Here is a 21,092-nt window from a genome sequence, read left to right on the forward strand (position 1 = left end):
ATCATCCTTAGACAAAGTCTGTGTTCTGTTAATATGTTTTGGCATTGAACTGGTCTAATTGAGGGTATTACTATGTTCCTAAGCATCCCACAAATAACAGACCTATTAGCATGAGAGGAAAATTGGGGAGTCCACAAAGGTGCAAATAAGAACCCTACTGAGCACTGAGATCTACTCATAAAGTGCTGGGACGTGTATGGAAAGGTGCCTTTGGAAAGCAATAGTCAGAGTTCTGAGGCCAATAACCAAAATAAGAGTATTTTGTAAATCTTTCAAACTTCCCTGCCTCCCTTCTCGGCGCCTAACCTGGCTTCTGTACACCCTCTTAGTCCTGAATATTTTATGTGGTTCCCCCTTTTGACTTCAAAGCCCAAACTCCTCCTGCAGATGTTCAGGACAGTCCAGCTTCTCAGATAGTTATAGTTAGTGTCTTTGTATCTTTGTCAGAGGGATACCAGGCTGGAGCTGGGGCAGGATTCACATGTTGCAATTGGGAGCCTGGGATTCAGTTCCTAGTACCACATAGTCCCCCCTCAAGCACCATTGCTGAGAGTGGGCCACAAAGGAGGGAAAGAATAGAAGTTTTAGAAGTGAAGAGATAGCAGATGGAAGAGATAGGACAGCAAGAATGGCACATTGCCTTACTTGTAACTGGCCTGGGTTCAGTTCCCGGCAGCCCCATATGGGCTTCCCATGCATCACAAAGAGTGATTCCTTAGCACATAGCTAGGAATAGACCTCTGAACAATGTCAGGGTGAGGCCCAAAAAAAAATAAGAAGTGGGAAAATATGCCCCAAATGGGTAGAATGCCTGCCTAAAATGTATGAATCCTCTGAGTTCAATCCCAGCTCTGCATGGTCCAACCCCAACACAGGACACATGGTTGAGCTCTGCCAGAAGCCAGCCCTATTAAAAATATTTTTTTTCCTCTTAAAACCTCATTGTCCTGCCTTTCAATGGCCATTCTTTGTGTCCAGGGGATAGTCTCAAGATTTAAGTTGAATCATCATTGAGCACCTGTTGTCTAAACTGCTTATAGCAGAGATTTGTGCCCAAGTCCCAGAGGAAAGGACAGAGTCTTAGAGAATAAGAAGCAGTGTCAGGAAGTGAGCCCAGAACTGACTGTGGCTGGAGCAATGAACAGGTATGGAGCGCAAGGGCAGAGGTGCTCTCCACTCCTCCTGGAATGTGGTCCAGAAGTAGCTGCCTTTTTCACAGGACCCCAGCACTGTTTTATGCTCAGGAGAATAAGTTTGGGCCTGGGCCAAGGTGGGCTCCCCAGGCAGCTTAGTGTCAAAAACTAATCTTGAGAGATGGGTAGGAAGAGAAAGGGCTGGTCCCCCAAATACCCCATGTTTTTAAAGTTATGTTTGAGGAACCTGAAAAATTATTCCCACATTCATAGTTTGGAGGGATGCTGAGTCTTTAGACCTCTAGGTTTCATCTTGGTCCAGTGGCACCATCTCTGTGGTTCCCAGGGATGCTTTTAATGTGGGGCAATGTACTTTTTGGGGGGCCACATCTGGCTGTACTCAAGGTTTAATACTGGTGGGCTCAGTGGACCATATGGGATGCCAGCGATCAATCCTGGGTCAGCCATTTTCAAGGCCTATGTGCTGGACTATCTATTTGGCCCAATGTTCAGTGCTGCCTTGATCTTAAACCATCCTTGCATTCCTGATATGCTCTTTCTGAGATTAGAGCTATTTTTAGTTTTGAATTTTTTTGTTTATTTTTTTCTTTTTTTTTTTTTTTTTTTTTTTTATTTTTTTTTTATTTAAACACCTTGATTACATACATGATTGTGTTTTGGGTTTCAGTCATAAAAGGAACGACCACCCATCACCAGTGCAACATTCCCATGCACCCAAGTCCCAAATCACCCTCCTCCCCACCCAACCCCCGCCTGTACCCTAAACAGGCTCTACATTTCCCTCATACATTCTCAATATTATAGGACAGTTTCAAAAATGTAGTTATTTCTCTTAAACTAAACTCATCACTCTTTGTGGTGAGCTTCCTGAGGTGAGCTGGAACTTCCAGCATCTTTTCTCTTTTGTGTCTGAAAATTATTATTACAAGGGTGTCTTTCATTTTTCTTAAAACCCATAGATGAGTGAGACCATTCTGCGTTTTTTCTCTCTCTCTCTGACTTTATGATCACTCAGGCATAATAGATTCCAGTTACATTCCATGTAGATAGGAAAATTTCATGACTTCAGTCTCTCCTGACAGCTGCATAATATTCCATTGTGTATATGTACCACAGTTTCTTTAGCCATTCATCTGTTGAAGGGCATCTTGGTTGTTTCCAGAGTCTTGCTATGGTAAATAGAGCTGCAATGAATATAGGTGTAAGGAAGGGGTTTTTGTATTGTATTTTTGTGTTCCTAGGGTATATTCCTAGGAGTGGTATAGCTGGATCGTATGGGAGCTCGATTTCCAGTTTTTGGAGGAATCTCCATATCGCTTTCCATAAAGGTTGAACTAGACAGCATTCCCACCAGCAGTGGATAAGAGTTCCTTTCTCTCCACATCCCCGCCAACACTGTTTATTCTCATTCTTTGTGATGTGTGCCATTCTCTGGGGTGTGAGGTGGTATCTCATCGTTGTTTTGATTTGCATCTCCCTGATGATTAGTGATGTGGAACATTTTTTCATGTGTCTTTTGGCCATGCGTATTTCTTCTTTGTCAAAGTGTCTGTTCATTTCTTCTCCCCATTTTTTGATGGGGTTAGATGTTTTTTTCTTGTAAAGTTCTGTCAGTGCCTTGTATATTTTGGAGATTAGCCCCTTATCTGATGGGTATTGGGTGAATAGTTTCTCCCACTCAGTGGGTGGCTCTTGTATCCTGGGCACTATTTCCTTTGAGGTGCAGAAGCTTCTCAGCTTAATATATTCCCATCTGTTAATCTCTGCTTTCACTTGCTTGGAGAGTGCAGTTTCCTCCTTGAAGATGCCTGTAATGTCCTGGAGTGTTTTGCCTATGTGCTGTTCTATATATCTTATGGTTTTGGGGCTGATATCGAGGTCTTTAATCCATTTGGATTTTACCTTTGTACATGATGTTAGCTGGGGGTCTAAGTTTAATTTTTTGCAAGTGGCTATCCAATTGTGCCAACACCACTTGTTGAAGAGGCTTTCCCTGCTCCATTTAGGATTTCCTGCTCCTTTATCAAAAATTAGATGGTTGTATCTCTGGGGAACATTTTCTGAGTATTCAAGCCTATTCCACTGATCTGAGGACCTATCCTTATTCCAATACCATGCTGTTTTGATAACTGTTGCTTTGTAGTACAGTTTAAAGTTGGGAAAAGTAATTCCTCCCATATTCTTTTTCCCAATGATTGCTTTAGCTATTCGAGGGTGTTTATTGTTCCAAATGAATTTCAAAAGTGTCTGATCCACTTCTTTGAAGAATGTCATGGGTATCTTTAGAGGGATGGCATTAAATCTGTATAATGCCTTGGGGAGTATTGACATTTTGATGATGTTAATCCTGCCAATCCATGAGCAGGGTATGTGTTTCCATTTCCGTGTGTCCTCTCTTATTTCTTGGAGCAGAGTTTTATAGTTTTCTTTGTATAGGTCCTTCACATATTTAGTCAAGTTGATTCCAAGATATTTGAGTTTGTGTGGTACTATTGTGAATGGGGTTGTTTTCTTAATGTCCATTTCTTCTTTATTACTGTTGGTGTATAGAAAGGCCATTGATTTTTGTGTGTTAATTTTGTAGCCTGCCACCTTGCTATATGAGTCTATTGTTTCTAGAAGCTTTTTGATAGAGTCTTTAGGGTTTTCTAAGTAGAGTATCATGTCATCTGCAAACAGTGAGAGCTTGACTTCTTCCTTTCCTATCTGGATTCCCTTGATATCCTTTTCTTGCCTAATCGCTATAGCAAGTACTTCCAGTGCTATGTTGAATAGGAGTGGTGAGAGAGGACATCCTTGTCTTGTGCCAGAATTTAGAGGGAAGGCTTTCAGTTTTTCTCCATTGAGGATAATATTTGCCACTGGCTTGTGGTAGATGGCCTTCACTATATTGAGAAAGGTTCCCTCCATTCCCATCTTGCTGAGAGTTTTGATCAAGAATGGGTGTTGGACCTTATCAAATGCTTTCTCTGCATCTATTGATATGATCATGTGGTTTTTATTTTTCTTGTTATTGATGTTGTGTATTATGTTGATAGATTTACGGATGTTAAACCAGCCTTGCATTCCTGGGATGAAACCTACTTGATCGTAGTGGATGATCTTCTTAACGAGGCATTGAATCCTATTTGCCAGGATTTTGTTGAGGATCTTTGCATCTGCATTCATCAGTGATATTGGTCTGTAATTTTCTTTTTTGGTAGCGTCTCTGTCTGGTTTAGGTATCAAGGTGATGTTGGCTTCATAAAAGCTATTTGGAAGTGTTTCTGTTTGTTCAATTTCATGAAAGAGTCTTGCCAAGATTGGCAGTAGTTCCTCTTGGAAAGTTTGATAGAATTCATTAGTGAATCCATCTGGACCTGGGCTTTTGTTTTTCGGCAGACATTTGATTACTGTTTTAATTTCATCAATGGTGATGGGGGTGTTTAGATATGCTACATCCTCTTCCTTCAACCGTGGAAGATTATAAGAGTCCAAGAATTTATCCATTTCTTCCAGGTTCTCATTTTTAGTGGCGTAGAGTTTTTCAAAGTAGTTTCTGATTACCCTTTGAATCTCTGTCATATCAGTAGTGATCTCTCCTTTTTCATTCCTGATACGAGTTATCAAGTTTCTCTCTCTCTCTTTCTTTGTTAGGTTTGCCAGTGGTCTATCAATCTTGTTTATTTTTTCAAAGAACCAACTTCTGCTTTCGTTGATCTTTCGGATTGTTTTTTGAGTTTCCACTTCGTTGATTTCTGCTCTCAGCTTTGTTATTTCCTTCTGTCTTCCTGTTCTTGGGTCCTTTTGTTGAGCATTTTCTAGTTCTATTAGCTGTGTCATTAAGCTACTCAGGTAAGCTCCTTCTTCCTTCCTGATGTGTGCTTGCAAAGCTATAAATTTTCCTCTCAGTACTGCTTTTGCTGTGTCCCATAAGTTCTGAGAGTTTGTGTCTTTATTGTCATTTGTTTCCAGGAACCTTTTTATTTCCTCCTTGATTTCATCTCGGACCCACTGGTTATTGAGCATGAGGCTGTTTAACTTCCAGGTGTTAAAGTGTTCTTCTGAGTCCCTTTGGAGTTCACAAATAATTTCAGAGCCTTGTGGTCAGCGAAGGTAGTCTGCAAAATTTCTATCCTCTTGATCTTATGGAGGTATGTTTTATGTGCCAGCATGTAGTCTATCCTGGAGAATGTCCCATGTACATTGGAGAAGAATGTGTATCCAGGTTTCTGGGGATGGAGTGTCCTATATATATCCACTAGGCCTCTTTCTTCCATTTCTCTCCTCAGGTCTAGTATATTCTTGTTGGGTTTCAGTCTGGTTGACCTGTCCAGTGTTGACAAAGCCGTGTTTAGGTCCCCCACAATTATTGTGTTGTTGTTGATATTATTTTTCAGATTTGTCAGCAGTTGTATTAAATATTTTGCTGGCCCCTCATTCGGTGCATATATGTTTAGGAGAGTGAATTCTTCCTGCTCTACGTACCCCTTGATTAATATAAAATGTCCGTCTTTGTCCCTTACAACCTTCCTGAGTATAAAGTTTGCATTATCTGATATTAGTATGGCCACTCCAGCTTTTTTATGGGTGTTGTTTGCTTGGATAACTTTTCTCCAGCCTTTTATTTTGAGTCTATGTTTGTTCTGACTATTCAGGTGCGTTTCTTGTAGGCAGCAGAAGGTTGGATTGAGTTTTTTGATCCATTTAGCCACTCTGTGTCTCTTAACTGGTGCATTTAGTCCATTGACGTTGAGAGAAAGAATTGTCCTGGGATTTAACGCCATCTTTATTTCAAAATTTGGTGTGTCTTTTGGGTAGTCTTGTCTTAGATTAGGTCTTTCAGTTTTTCTCTTAAGACTGGTTTTGTGTCTGTGAAGTTTCTGAGCTGTTTTTTGTCTGTGAAACCATGTATTCTTCCGTCAAACCGGAAAGTGAGTTTTGCTGGGTATAGTATTCTGGGTGAAGCATTCATTTCATTCAGTCTTGTCACAATATCCCACCACTGCTTTCTGGCATTGAGCGTTTCTGGTGACAGGTCTGCTGTAAATCTCAGGGAAGCTTGCTTGAACATGATTTCCCCTTTTGATCTTGCTGTTTTCAGAATTCTGTCTCTATCTGTGGGATTTGTCATTGTGACTAGGATGTGTCTTGGGGTGGTTTTTCTGGGGTCTCTTTTGGTTGGTACTCTTCGGGCATGCAGGATTTGATCACATATATTCTTTAGCTCTGGAAGTTTCTCTTTAATGATGTTCTTGACCATTGATTCTTCCTGGAAATTTTCTTCCTGGGTCTCTGGGACTCCAATGATTCTTAAGTTGTTTCTGTTGATCTTATCATAGACTTCTATTTTCGTCTGTTCCCATTCTTTGACTAATTTTTCCATTGTCTGCTCATTTGCTTTAAGTTTTTTGTCCAATCTCTCCTGCTGTATGGAATTGTTATGTATCTCATCTTCCACAGCACCAAGTCTATTCTCAGCTTCTGATACCCTGTCCCAGAGCTTATCCATTTTGTCATTCACTTCGTTTACTGAGTTTTTCAGGCCTGTTAGTTGACATGTTATTTCAGTTTGGAGTTTTGTCATTTCTGCCTTCATATTTTCTTGGTTCTTATTAGTGTTCTGTTCAACTCGATCCATGGTTTCTTGGAGTCTGTTGAGCACCTTCCATATTGCTAGTCTAAAGTCCTTATCTGAGAGGTTGATTAGTTGTTCAGTCATTATCTGGTCCTCAGAATTGTCATCTTCATTCTCTATGTCTGATGCTGGCCTGCGCTGTTTCCCCATTGTCACATTTGTATTGTGGGTTTTTCTACGTGTTGTAGTGGTATTCATTGTCTATATGATGTAGGCAGCACACTCCTCTGGCTCCTCCCTTTCTGGATGGGCTGACTTGCCTCTAAGGGAGGGGAGTCCTCCGTGGATGAAGCCTCACACTGGGTCAAATCTTAGGCCCGAGCATGTAACAGAGAAGACAGTCCAGAGAGAAATGTTTGCTTCTGTGATATAGCGCCGTTCTTAGTGTGATTTTTCCTTCTTGTTGCAATGGAGTTCTTTCCTTAGAAAGAGTGCACGGCCGCGTAGCGAAGCGGAGCGGCCGTGCTCCTCTGAGCCTCTTTTTGCCCCACTCGCAAGAGTTTCACGCAAGAGGACAGTAGACAGACATAGACAGGTCACACTCACAGTCTTTCACAGCTGAGCCCCACTGGGCCGGTGTACTTTCGCGGATTTTCCCCGCCTGGTGTCACACACAGGGAGCCAGCTTTTGCACACAGGGAGCCAGCTTTTGCCTATTTTTTTTCTTTAGTAGAGAAAAATGCAGAGTGTTTTTGCTTGGGGAGAAGAGTGGAGAATTAGTGTTTTTGGTTGGGTTTTTTTTTTTTTTGAGGGGTGTTGGTGCAGGGCTTCAGCACGTGAGTCATATGAGTCATCTGGTCATATGCTCTTCTGCTCTCCTCTCCCCTTATTTCTCCTTTCCTTTCTGCCTCTCCCCCTTCTCCTCTCCCCTTCCCTTTGATTTTCTTTTCCTTATACCCTCCCCTTCCCTTCTCCCTCTTCCTCTGTTCTCTCCTCTCCCCTCCTATCTTTCTCTCCCCTCTCCCTTATTCACTCTCCCTTCTCCTTTTCCTTACCTAGAAGAGAGCAGAGGGGTAAAAATAAGCTTCCTTTTAAAGGAACAAATCCTGGTGAGCAACCAACCCAGATTTGATTCTTTGAGCCACCCATGAATGATCCCTGAGTGTAGATCCAGGTGTAAATCCAGGGTACTGCTGAATATGGTCCCAAAACTAATTCTTATAACATTAATAATGATGATTAAACAAATCCTATCTGGAGCCAGAGTGATAGTACAGCAAGTAAGGCATTTGCCTTGCTTGTAGCCAACCCAGATTCGACCCTCAGGCATTCCATATGGTTCCCTGAACACCACCAGGCGTGATTTCTGAGTGCAGAACCAGAAATAACCCCAGATAAATGCTGGGTGTGACCCAGAAATAACAAAGCAAAAACAAAAACCCTATCATGGGATCTCTACCTCCTAGAAGTTCCAGACTCTAGCTACAAAGACACCCCTTGAACTTGATGAGGAGGCTTCCCCAGCAGTGCTCAGGGATCTGGGACACTTCTGCCACTGCAAGCCTATTGAATCATTGCTCTGAGCCAGTGGGGCAGGAGGGCATCTAATGTGACATAGTGGTGCTAGGAGATAGGCCTGCAGCACTGGGGATGACATTTAGGGCTGTGAAGGTACAAAACCTGAGCTCTACACTCAAGCTAATTCCTTGGCCTCTTCCCTTAATGTGGGTTCTGAGCCCTAAGGCCAAAATGCAACACTCAAAGGAAGGAGGTTCCACTACCACAAGAAACACAGCCCTGGGCTGGTTCAGTTTATGGTAGAATTACTGAAAGCAATTTTCAAGTCTTGTAAATTTAACATTTTATATATCAATTACACGCGAACTTGCTGTGATGTTCATATTGGCCCTTATTCCTGAGCTGTGGTTTTAAGCCAAGATGTAGGAGTTAATTCCTGAATTCCTGTAGTGATGGGTGAGTCAAGCCAGCCCCAGGCATCTGCTACTCCACCTAATCCCACTGCTCCAACCTCATCTAGCAGGTGGAAAACCTCATTCTGCCATGGTTGATGTTGCAGTCAGCCAGTTCACCAGTTGCTCTGAAGAAATAGCAGAAAATGGTTTGCAAAACCATCTCAGTAAGCTCTCAGTAAGCTTTCCAGCCAATTAATAAATTGTTCATGAAACCAAAGATAAACCCTTAGTGGATGATGATAATGCAGCAAACTCAGGGAATTGGGATGTGTAGAGAAAATGTGAGTTAATTTTCATAGATTTATTTAAGTGGCAGAAACTATCCTAATAGTGGAATAAATTACTTTCATCTCATATTTATAGAATCACAAGTGGCATAAGGGAGGTCATTTAAAAATTTCCTGTTACATTTCAGTGCAGTGGGTGAGCAGAGGTGCTCTCTCCAATTAACCCTCATACATAAAATACAAATAGATTGACTTTGCATTAGTGATAGCAGGGAGCTCTCTGATGTACCAAAATTTGTCCCTCTCAGCTGAAGCAACTCTGTGGAACTTCCGGTTTTCTACAGTATTAGAGGTTTGTCACAGTCTGAGTCATGATCCCAATGTTCAGTAATATATCCAAGCATGGGATAGGCACTTGGTAAGTACTGGCAAAGGATAGACAATAAGTGGATGGATGGATGGATGGATGGATGGATGGATGGATGGATGGATGGATGAATGGAAAGAGTAAATGGATGATTGAGTAGGTAGATGCAGATGGTAAATTTGTGGATGAACTAGAGAAGTAGAATTGATTACATGAACATTTTGGTTTGGATAGATGTGTGGATGGATAAGTTGGTGGATAGATGAATTGGAGGAGTGGATGGATGATTGAATAGATGGATGGAAGAATTGAAGGAGATGGACTAGACTAGATGGAGGGGTGGTTATATGGATGGATGGACAGGTAACTTGGATGTGTAAATTGGAGTAGATGAAAAACTTTATAAATAACTGAATAACATAAATAAATATGAATGGATGAGTTAGAAAATAGGAGGAGCATATGGATCACTTGATGATGGATATATATATATGAATAAAAAATGGATATGTGGATGAATGAACACATGGATGGTTGAGTGAATTAATTGGAGCAGAAGGATAACTAACTATCAGAACCTATGGGATACAGCAAAAGCAGTACTGAGAGGAAAATTTATAGCTTTGAAAGCACACATCAGGAAGTCGAAGAAGGAGCATACATGAATAGCTTAATGATGCAGCTTATAAAATTAGAAAATGATCAACAAAAGGAACCAAAAATAGGGAGACAGAGGGAAATAACAAAGCTAAGAGCAGAAATCAATGAAGTTAAAATAAAAAAAAAACCAATTCAAAAGATCAATAAAAGCAGAAGTTGGTTCTTTGAAAAAATAAACAAGACTGATAGACCACTGGCAAAGCTCACAAAGAAAGAGAAGGAGATAAATTTTATAACCCATATTGGGAATGAAAAGGGGGTGATCACTACAGATACTGCAGAGATTCAAAAATTATTTAGAGACTACTTTGAGAAACTCTATGCCACTAAATATGAGAACCTGAAAGAAATGGATAAATTCTTGAACTCATATAATCTTCCACGGTTGAATAAAGAGGATGTAGCATATCTAAACACCCCCATCACTATTGAAGAAATTAAAACCCTAATCAAAAGTTTGCCCAAAAACAAAAGCCCAGGCCCAGATGGATTCACGAATGAATTCTTTCAAACCTTTCAAGAGAAGGATAACTAGATGAATGAATAAGTGAATGGATAAATGTGGAATAGATGCCTATGTCAATAAATGCTAAGATGATAAATGATTTGTTGATTAAATTAATTTAGAGATTATTGATGAATATGTGGATATATTCACAATCTAGTTATCCTTTCCACCATAATCTACCCACTCACAGTGCTATAGTTACTAAAGGTGCCAGGTTCCTCATGGCATATTAGCTGATTTTTCAAAGATATATTCCCAGTGTTGGAATATTCCAGGACACCAATCAGTTTTTTCTTCACCACATAATCCAAGTGTTTAGTTGCCATCTATGTGATATCCCCACTCTCCCCCAACCCCCAAAGTACTGGGCTCTTTCCTGAGATCTGGGTTTGATCCTCAACATCACAAAGAGAAAGAAAGACAAGGAAAAAGAGAAAATAAAAACAATTGGTCACAACCCTAAGAGCATCAGACACTGAGACAGCCTTGTCCATGCTCACTGCCCCCACCCTGCACGGTCAGGTCCTCTTCACCATGGGCCATGCCCAGGCCACCCCTCTGGAGTTTTGGATATCCCCTGCATGCTCAGCTGTTGAGACACTTTCAGACTGAATGAACCAAGTGTTCTGACACATCATTTTAGTAATAATTTTCCTCTAAAAGATCTGAGAAATCCAAGTCTCCCAGCACCAAGTTCACGGTAGCCACAGACTAGCCATTGGCCAAGAACTCAGGGCATCGATAGCCCCTGCTCTGGGACACTCTCCATAGTTCATGTAACTAGAATTGTGTGACCATGTGACTTTGACCTGGAAATGACTTCACCTCCTGTAGCTCTGGCTCCCCATCTATGAACTGAAGGTCCTCTTAAATAAGTTTAAAAAAGAATTAAAGGAGATGACAGAGTCATGGAAAGTGCTAGGTGTTTGTGTCACCCACAGTGAGTGTTCAGGAGCCACTTGTGTGGCAGAGGGTCCCAGATATCACAGGGCAGAGCCCATACCTGAGAGATACCATTTCCTCTAGCTTATGGGCCCCTGGGGAGAAAGTTCTTTGGAGGCAAGTTTGCTTCTTACTCTGTCTTTGTGGAGCTGGTACATAGGGGAGGGAGACAGTTTTGCCACTGTCCTATTTTCCTCTGTGCTAATAGGGGCTCTACCTTGGGAAACTGGGAGTTTACCTCAAAATGTAAAATAGTGCCTGCCTCTGCCAGGCTGCAGTAACTGGATGGTGATATCCCAGTCAGCCTGCAGGCAAGTGCCTGAGCCAGCTGGCTCCATGCCTGGCTGTTCCTGAACCTGGCACTAAAACTGCACTAGCAGGAGAGTTCTCACCTGCATGATGACCATGGAGTGGGGGCATCTTCAAGGTAACTTTACAGGGCTGGCTACTAGGCACTGAGTGCTGGACACACACACATCCAACCCTCAGTTTTCTTTCTGGGCCTCTGCAGCTGTCCTACAGCTCTGGTAGCACCAAAGTGTGATGGGTGGTTGTGTGTCTCAAGTGGGAGCAGCTGGAAGAACAGGACTTCAAATTCCCCATTACTCCTACTATCACTTCACAGTTGACACAATGGAGGAAGGATGAGGTGGTCTTGATAGGAGAGCCAGTGGTCTGGATTTAATCAGAGGACCCCAACAGCACAATGACTACTGACCCAGCTCCAGTCCCAGTCAAAGCTGTGGCCAGTGGCTCCAGCATTATGGACTGTGGTAATGAGATAAGTGTGGTCCATAGTGGTCCTCATGTGACTGCTTAGAGCTCTGTACACAGAGGCTGAGAAGTAGCATCCACCAATATTACCCACCATGGGTCACCCACCAAGGATGTCATTGCTTCTGCGTGGAATCTAAACCAGATCACTGAGGCATGAATCATTTAGGAGGAAAAAAAGGGGGGCACCACTTTACAGTGCCCCTGACATACCTGTAGATGCTGAAGGCAGACAGGAAACTTGAAATTAGGGTATCTAAATGTCAAGCCCTTCATCCCAAACTCAGCACTTCTCAAAGAGTAAAGAATATACCCCCGCAAAGCAGAGACTATGTGCTTGACTCAAGGGGGGCTGTAAGTCTCCAAGTTCTCCCTACTCTTCACAATTGCTTCGTGGATTTGGGAGACTCTGTGCTTAGGGCCATGTACTTCCAACTGGTCTACACTGCTCTGAGCCTTTTGCCTTTATAAGAAAGTCCCTCTTGGTGGCTGGAATGATAGCACAGCAGGTAGGGCATTTGTCTTGCACGAAGCCAACCTAGGGTCTATCCCCAGCATCCCATATTGTCCCCCTCGCCTGCCAGGAGTAACTACTGAGTGCAGAGCCAGGAGTAAGCCCTGAGGGCTGCCGGGTATGGCCCCAAAAAACCAAAACAATAAATCTGAAAAAAAAAAATAATAAAAATAATAAAACAATAAATCTGGAAAACTAGATCCTCTTCAGATCAATTTGGGGCAGGAGTAATAGCACAGGGTAGGCATTTGCCTTGCACATCCCATATGGTCCTCCACACACCCCTAGGAGTGATTCCTGAGTGCAGAGCCAGGTGCTCAAACCTGAGCACCACTGGATGTGACCCAAAAACCAAAAAAAAAAAAAGGGGGGGGGGGAGGTCCCTCTTAAAGGGACCAGAGTGATAGAACAGTGGGTAGGGCATTTGCTTTGCACCCAACCAACCTGGGTTTGATCTCCAGCATCCCATATTGTCCCCCTAGCCTGCCAGGAGTAACCTCTGGCTTCACCCATCCAAATATAAACAAAAAGGTCCCTCTTACCTCTAGTGGCATCTTCTGTTTTAAAGACTTGTTTTGTTTTTGAATGTTCATGTAGTTGCTCTGGTTTTCATTTTGTGGATGGGGGGGAAGGGGAGCTGTGCCCAGGAAGCCCTGAAAGCTGAGGAGTGGGCAGGGTCCTGTGTTCACCATGGTCACCTGAATGCACAGCAGTTCTTTGAGCTGTCTCCTGGGTCCTCCTGCTCTTTAGGGACCTTTAGCCATGGATCTCTTTGATCCTTTTACTGTTCCAAATCGAGGCTCCTGGAGACAGAAGAGAATTGAATGGTGGATTCAGGCCAAGTTGATATCTCTGCCCATTGACTGCAAGGTCTAATCTAATGCTGAAGGGGATTATCTTGGGTTTACATCCACTGGTTTTTACACTTAGAATGTGTTGTTCTTCTATTTTGTACATTTCAATCAAATGTCTACTAATTCTTTTAGTAATTGTTTTTTATTTTAACTCTGACAGTGCCTTGGAGGTTATTCTAGAACTTTCCATATAAAATACCAGTGAAAACTAAGTTCCTCCTAGCTCTCTCTCTCATTCCTCCACCTTTTTTGTTTGGGTTGTTACTATCAGGCATTCGAGAACTTTTCCAGCTCCTTATCTTATTTATGAGACAGAGACCCCAAGGTGCTGGTGTACCACGCAGGGCTACTCTGGGTAGGGGACTGTTGGTAGAGGCCGTTGGCTTGGTCCTCATTTTGCCTTCTAATTAGATGTCTCTAGAGTCGTTCCTTTAGTTTTCTTGTTAAAAAGATGTTTCCCGAGTGCCTCTTCATCTAGCTTTTGCCCCTCCCCTTGGGGGTGGGCTTTGTTCATCCCAATAAATGCTACTCAGGAGGCCTGGAGGAGGAGCTGCCATTTGGTTCGTGGTTCAACATGGTGGAGCGACTAGCTTGTGGGTGAACAGCTTGCAGTGTTAGTTTCTGGCCTGTTATACCTTCCCAACTGTGTGTAGATTAGTTCCTGCAATGGAATTGCTGTCGAACCTGTGTCTCTTGTTCTACCCAGACAGGGGGCATGAGAATCCCTCTCACTCTCTGCGGACAGTGGAACACACAACCCGCCTTTCAGGGGACTGTGCCTAAGAATGTGCTGCAGGAAGCCTGGGCTGGGCTTGGTCACTGCCACTGAGGTGCTGGCCTTGTAGGTGTTCACTGACAATGCTCAGCCTCAGCCCGATCTGTAACAGAAGCAACTAGGTGGCACTGCAAGGTGCTAGTCAATCCTGAAAGCAGGCAGTAGGTCTCACCCTCCCAGGGCATTGGTGTCCACACGCCTTCCTCTTCTCCTGGGCATTCCCCACACAACCCCAACATCTTCCCACTTTAAAATGCTGGGATGGAGGAGGAATCCTGGTGGCAGCACCTCAGGACACTCTAATCAGGATCTCTTCTCTCTCTTTTTCTCTCTTTTTCTCTTCCTTCCTCTCTTTCTCTTTCTCTCTCTTTCTCTCTTCCTCTTTCTCTTCCTCTTTCTTTCTCGTTCTCTCTCCTCTCTTTTCTCTCTTCTCTCTCTCTCCTCTCTTCTCTCCTCTCAGCCCTGTACAACCAATCTGGCAACTTCTTCTACTCCAACGTCGTGGCGAACTATGATCACAGCCTACTGCTGTCACCAGTGCTGGTGGCTAGCGCTGTGGTGGGCATTGTGCTCCTCCTCTCCTGTGCCAGCATCCTAGCGGGCAGCATCATTCGGGAGCGCCAGGCACGCCTCCAGCGCCAACGCCGGCGCCGCCGTCACCACTCGGACAATGATGATCACCACTCCGACAATGATGAGAATCAGGACTTCAGTGAGTCACTGCCCAGCAAGACCCTGGGACACCCATCTGAGTCTCATGCAACTTGGGGGCAGAGGGGAGAGGCCAAAGGTGCAACAGCGCTTTCAGGAAAGGTGCCCAGAGCTCAGAGGAAGAGCAATGCCATGCTCTCAGCTACACCCCAGGGGATTTCAGGGGCAGAAGAGGGTGAGGCTGTTGGCCAGAGGGGGCCAGGCTACTGCTCCCCGGTACTGACCACTGGGTACAAGCTGTTCCTGCAGCTGGCCCAGAAAAAGTGTGGAAGGGAAGGGCTGACAGGCAGGCTGGGGTGATCAGGGGTAGGCTGGGCTGGGCTGGGAAACACAATGGTCAGGGGGCATTTGGTGCAGAAGGAGGTGGGTGGAGGCATGAGTGGGGTGGTGTTTGGGTCAGGGAGGTGGGTGGATGGCTGGATAGACAGACAGGAGGGCAGGGGTTGGGGTGCCAGGTAGAGGGAACCAACCTGGAAAGTCAGAACTGATTCCAGAGCTCCCAATCCCTACACAGGAGCAGCAATTCATGTGACTAATCCCAGAAGGATCCACTGGCCCAGAATGGCCAAAAGTTTGCCAGAACAGAACCGCCAGCTCCACCAGCTCCGTTAGATAAACCAGGGCGGGGGCTCCTCTCGAGCCTGCCCTTGGGCCCAGCCTCTCCTGATACCATCTATGGGCACCTTCTTGCCTGTGCCCTTCCCTCAGCCCCTGCCTCCTCCTGACACACCCTGTGCTGCCCACCTGTCCTGCCCTGGCTTGTCTCTGCCTCCACACTCCATCAGAGCCCTGGCAGGATGGCTGCATTACACTGCCTTACCCCCAGAAGGGGGTCCCAGCAAGTGCCAGAACTGCCAGGCTTCATCCTCATAGCCAGAAACTCCTTACCCCTCCGCCAGCCTGGGCAGTGGGTGAGTGAGGAAGGGAGTGGAAGAGTAGAGGGGGAGGAGGGAAGGATGGAGGGGAAGAGGGAGGGGGAGGAGGGAAGAAAGGGAGGAGAGAAGAAGAGAGGGAGGGGAGCTGGAGGGGGAGTTGGGAGGGAAGAGGAAGGGGAGAGGGAGGGGGAAGAGAGGAGGAAGGGAAGGAGAGAGGGAAGGGAAGGAGGAGAGGGAGGGGAAAGAGAGAGAACGGAGGGAGGGAGGGGAAGAAGGAAGGGACAGAAAGTGAGAAGGATGAGGGGGGAAGGACAGAGGGAGGAGAGGAGGGAGAGACAAAGGGAAGGGGAGGAGGGAGGGGAAGGTGGGAGGGGGAAGAGGGAGGGACGGTAGGAGGGAAGGAAGGTGGGATGGAGGGAGAGAAGGGAGGGAAGGAGGGGGAGAAAGGGAAAGGAGGTGAGTTGCGGGGAAAGAGGAGGGAGAAGGAAGGAGGGAAGGATGGGAAGGAAGGAGGAGGAGACAGAAGGAGGGCAGCAGCTGGAAGGAGGAGAGAGTAAAGAGGGCTGAAAACACTTTTCCTTCCTTGGAAAGGTGTGGGGCTTGGGTGGACTGGGCACTGCAGCTCCTCTGCTGTACTGAGAAGGTGAACAGGGGGTGTCTGTCATGAACTGGGAGAGTGAGTGAGGTGGTGTGGTAGCAAGGGCCCAGACAACAGTGGTTTACCTAGACTGGGGTTCAGTAGGACCCCAGGTGTTTCTTCATTGTGATGAAGAAGGGGAGTTCAAGTTTGCCTCCCCTGAGGGGGAATGGGGCATCCTTCTGAAATCTAGAACCCTTGAAGTCTGTGCAGAATAGAAGGTAGGAAAGAAGGAAGGCACAGGTGGGGGATGTCTGGGACCAGCTTTGGTCTTCCTAGGATTGGGGTCAGTCAGGTGAACCCCTCAGCCTCTCTCCAGAGGACAGCAACTCCCAGGGTATGGGGATGAAGAATAGGAATTAAGGAGTCTGCCTGCTAGTGCAGGAGAGCCCCGCTCCTAGAATAAGGGGTGCTACCACACCTGCAGTGAAGGCACTCCCAGTGCATGTTGTCCAGCCTCCTTGTGTTTCTCCCCCAAACATTCTCATCTTGCTTCTGGTGCCCAGTGGAAGCGAACCTCATTTCCCTCAGCTCCCCAGGGTGCTGTGAGACAAGTGAGGCATGTTCAAGTAGAGAAACTTAAAGATGGTACAAATAGGAGAAAGTGAGGGTCATGGGAGCTCCAGATAACCCTCTGGTCAGTTAGTCTACCCTCACCATTGTATCAATGGTGGGAAGGCCATGAGGAGGAAGTGGGGGGGCAGTCTGGAACTTAGCCATGAAGTAAGAAAGCATAGAACCAAGGTTTGCATGGGTCTGCAGAAGGGGCGGGACCAAACATATGCCCCGCCCCAGACACACCCAGACCTCAGTCAAGCCCTGCCCCCTGGACCTACAGGAATGGCGCTGTGACCTGCAGCAGTTGGCCAAGCCTCTCTGAAGAAGAGAGATTGTATGCTGCGAGGCTGTGAGTGCAAAAGGGCAATGTCTCTCTTAGCTGCAGGACTTATCAGAGGTTTGGAGCTGCTAGTATTCAGAAAAGAACCCCACAAGAATGCTGTGTGCAGAAAGGCCAGAACCTGCAGGAACACCTCTGGTGCACTGAGAGGGGAGGGTGTGTGGGAGAATAGAGCAAGATTCCAATATCTCTGCCTCCTCCTGGCACCACACTCTTCTCCCCATTTCTCTTCTTCCTCCTCCTCTTCCTTCTTCTTCTTCCCAGCCCAACTCCAGAGCTCCATGCTTCACATCACACTTCAATTGTTTGGTGCTAGTGAATGAATAAACCCTGACCCTTACCCATGCAAACATATTCTCTAGCCCTGGGCTACATCCTGGCCTTATGCCACCCTCATCTTCTCTCTCATCTCCTTTCTGGCCTTAGGCTGCACCTTCCCTCTGTCTAACCTACTCCTTTTCCCCTGACTCATTCCTATCAAAGACAGTACTCAGGGATCTCCTCCTCCAGAAAGTCCTTCCAGACCTTCACACCCTCTCTGGAGTTCCAGGACAATGTCTCCCAAAGCTCAATGTGCAGGGCAGGGGTTCCCCAATTCACACCTCATTGGACAAGGCCAACTTTGCCTCCCTTGAACACCCAATGTCTGGCCCAACAATAGTGCTCACATGCTAAGACTATCCCTGAAGGAGGCAGAAACAGCTGTGCATGGGGAGATGGGGAGAACAAAGCCAAGAGGCACAGGCCTCGGTCTGGGCTAAAGATCTGTCTGTTCATTCAGTGTGGAACTGGCCCAACAACTTCAACTGCAACCCAAGCTACATTTGCGGCTCCAATGTGGAATGGCCCCAGGCCTTGGATTTCAGCTATCGGGGACACAGGAATGGCCCAGTGAACCATCCTCTCTACCCAGACATGCCTCCACGGTAAGAGGGTCATGTGGGAGAGGAGGACACGTGAAGGCAGGGTCCTGAGCACCCCTTCATGAAAACAGCATTCCCCAATGCTAATTGACCTGCTCTGTGGGTCCAATTGACATATCCCAGTGAGGGGGACATGGGGAAGGAGGAAACCAGGATCTCAGTTGATTCTCAGAAGGATACCCTGTAGTGTGGGTAGGGACTCAGGGCTGTAGTAGGCCAGGTTCTGTCCCTTTAGCAGATGGAACAAGAATGTATCACAGTGGTCATGGGGGCCCATTCAGGCCTGAGGTTCTGGAAATAGTTCCTGAGTAGCTATAAGTAACAGTAGGAAGCTAATAAGGGCACAGAAGTCCACATGTCCTGAGGAAATTCTGCCTCATGCTACTCTGGTCCTGTTCACTTCCAGGTTAAAGGTCAAATGTGACAAGGAAGCTAAGGGAGGAATGGGGAGCAGGGAGTGGGCCTGCATAAAACTAGAAGGAACTCTTACCTTTAGAGTGGGGGGTCAGAAACCCCAGGCAGGGAAGTGAAGCCCTCAACAAGGAGATTTCTGCCTCTCATCTTCCGGTGAGACCCATGGCCTCCATTTGCTCCTTTGTGCTACAGAGCTGAATGTGCCCCCCTATCTGTTTCCTAAATGGGAAACTGGCTTTCTGGGGTATGGCGTGATTGAAAGCCCCTTCTCCCCAAGTTCAGCCTCCTTGAAGAGAACACCCCAGGAAATACCCACCCACTGCTGGGCCCCAGCGAGGCTTCTAGTCAGTAATGAAGCAGCAAATGGCGGGGTTCAGTTAGATGGGGGAGACAGATAAGATGTGGGCAGGACCGGGGGTTGACTAGACCATGGTGGGAGCAGGACTGGGAGTCTTGGTGGCCTCAGTTGCAGCCACTGCCTTGGGAATGGGCAGACTTCTCATAGAGTCTCAGGCCCCAAGGGTTCCAGAGCCAGTGGGAAGAGGAGATCAAAAACCTGACACAGAAGAGCAACATGTGCCCCCAAAGCATAATCCTGCCCTTTAGGGGATCCTGTGTCCAAACAGCACTTAGCCATTATGGCCTCTTCCACTGAAGGTTTCTTTTCTGGGGCCCAATGACTTTCTTGTCTTCCTCCCCACAAAAGCACATAGATTCCCCTTCCCAATCAGCAAGAGAAGAGGCTTGAGACCCCACAAGACCCCAACACACCAATACTCTGCATGCTGCCCCCAATTTTTTTTTTTTTTTTTTTGCCCAGAAGGCCCCAGAGAATCTCTTCTAAACTCAAAGGGAGTTTTGGTGTGACCTGAAATTGTTCCTTATCCAGTATCAGGTCTGCCCTGATAGTCTCCCATAGTCAGGAGCAGTCTGAGCCCAGAGTTCAGTAGCTGCTATTCTCATCTGTCTTGAGACTCTCAGCTCCATAAATTCAAGTCCTCAGACTCTAGGTTGTTATGGGGGCATTCTGGGGTCAGGACCTGTGGACACCAACACAACAGTAGCCTGGCCAGGTCCAAGCCAGGGCAGCACATTGCCGCAGGTGACCTAAGGCCAGCTCCCCCTTCACACCCTCCATTAATTCAGCCTCTTCTCTTCCAGCTATGAAGATTGTTTGGGGTCGGGGGCCCAGATCTACATCCCCACTGATGACCCACCACCCTACTCGCTCTTCGACTCCGACCCACTGCAGTCTGACAGCCTGAATCCAATCACCCTGCAGCCTGGTGTCCTGAATCCGGGTGCCCTGGAGGCTGGTCATCTGAATCCAGCCAACCTGCCGCCTGTCATCCTGAATCCAGCCACCCTGGAGTCTGGCAGTGGCCCTGATGGCTATGGAGCTGAGCAGGGGCAGCGCATCCCCCAGGTGCAGATCATTCCGACAGAGCCTCCGCCTCCTTATGAGCTGATTTTCGCCAACCCCCGCTCAAGCCTGCTGCCGCTGCCGGGGCCAGGGCCCGTGAGTCCCCGAGACTCACCCATCTGCACCCAGCCTCGTCCTAGAGAGGAGCGTGAGTGAATCAGCAGCAAGGTCCTGCCAACCCCTGAGGTGCCTCACCTCATCTGTTAGAGCACGCACACACACACCACACACACATACACACAAACACACACCTCTGCACACAGATGCATGCCTGCACACGAACCCACACGATGTACACAGATAAACATCTGTGCACAAAGACACACAATATACACCCATAGAGTCACACATACATGCATATGCACCTTCATTGGTGCATACACAAACATATTACACACACATTCTATACAAACACACACTAGCGTATACAGATGCACTCTGGCATGCATATTCACACCTAGTATACATACATACATACATACATGCACACTTACATGAGAACACACACTCACACATATGAGAAGGTCTCATTACTGAGAACCTTCTCCCCAGCTGTGTGCCAGGCTCTGGGCAGTGCTGGGAGGCGGGCAGGACTGGCTTTTGCTCCTGCCATTACCATCATCCCCCCCATCAGTCTGTCTCTGCCTCGCCTGGTAGCCTCTGCCCACGTTTTGATGCTGCCTGTAGAACTGCTGTGCCCTCGCTGTTGTAACCTGTCCCCCACTCACCCAGGGCAGCTTGTCCTTGGGGAGGCTCAGCGACTGGCTGTTCCTCCCTAACTGCAGGACAGAAGGGCTATCGCACCACTGCCCTGCTACTTACTGGGTGAGGGACATGAGCTGGGAACCCAGGTACAACCTGAAGGCTCCCAGTCTGCCTTGCTTTTCCCCCACACACCCCAGTGCC

The 21,092-nt window shown here is 46.4% G+C and overlaps 1 protein-coding gene across 1 annotated transcript in view; it reads left to right on the top strand.

Moving 5' to 3' along the window:
* The window catches only part of BEAN1 (brain expressed associated with NEDD4 1), a gene marked incomplete at its 5' end in the record, with an annotated part of 33,051 nt that extends 12,572 nt beyond the window's left edge, over positions 1–20,479 (top strand). Inside the window, 3 exons of the mRNA XM_049787414.1 lie at positions 14,766–15,279; positions 18,116–18,352; positions 19,925–20,479. Of these exons, the coding sequence (XP_049643371.1) occupies positions 14,766–15,279; positions 18,116–18,352; positions 19,925–20,342 (1,169 nt within the window). The remainder of the gene's footprint in view (positions 1–14,765; positions 15,280–18,115; positions 18,353–19,924) is intronic.
* Positions 20,480–21,092: the final 613 nt, after the last annotated feature.

Source organism: Suncus etruscus, chromosome 14 (genome assembly GCF_024139225.1).
Source record: "Suncus etruscus isolate mSunEtr1 chromosome 14, mSunEtr1.pri.cur, whole genome shotgun sequence".
Classification (NCBI taxonomy): domain Eukaryota; kingdom Metazoa; phylum Chordata; class Mammalia; order Eulipotyphla; family Soricidae; genus Suncus; species Suncus etruscus.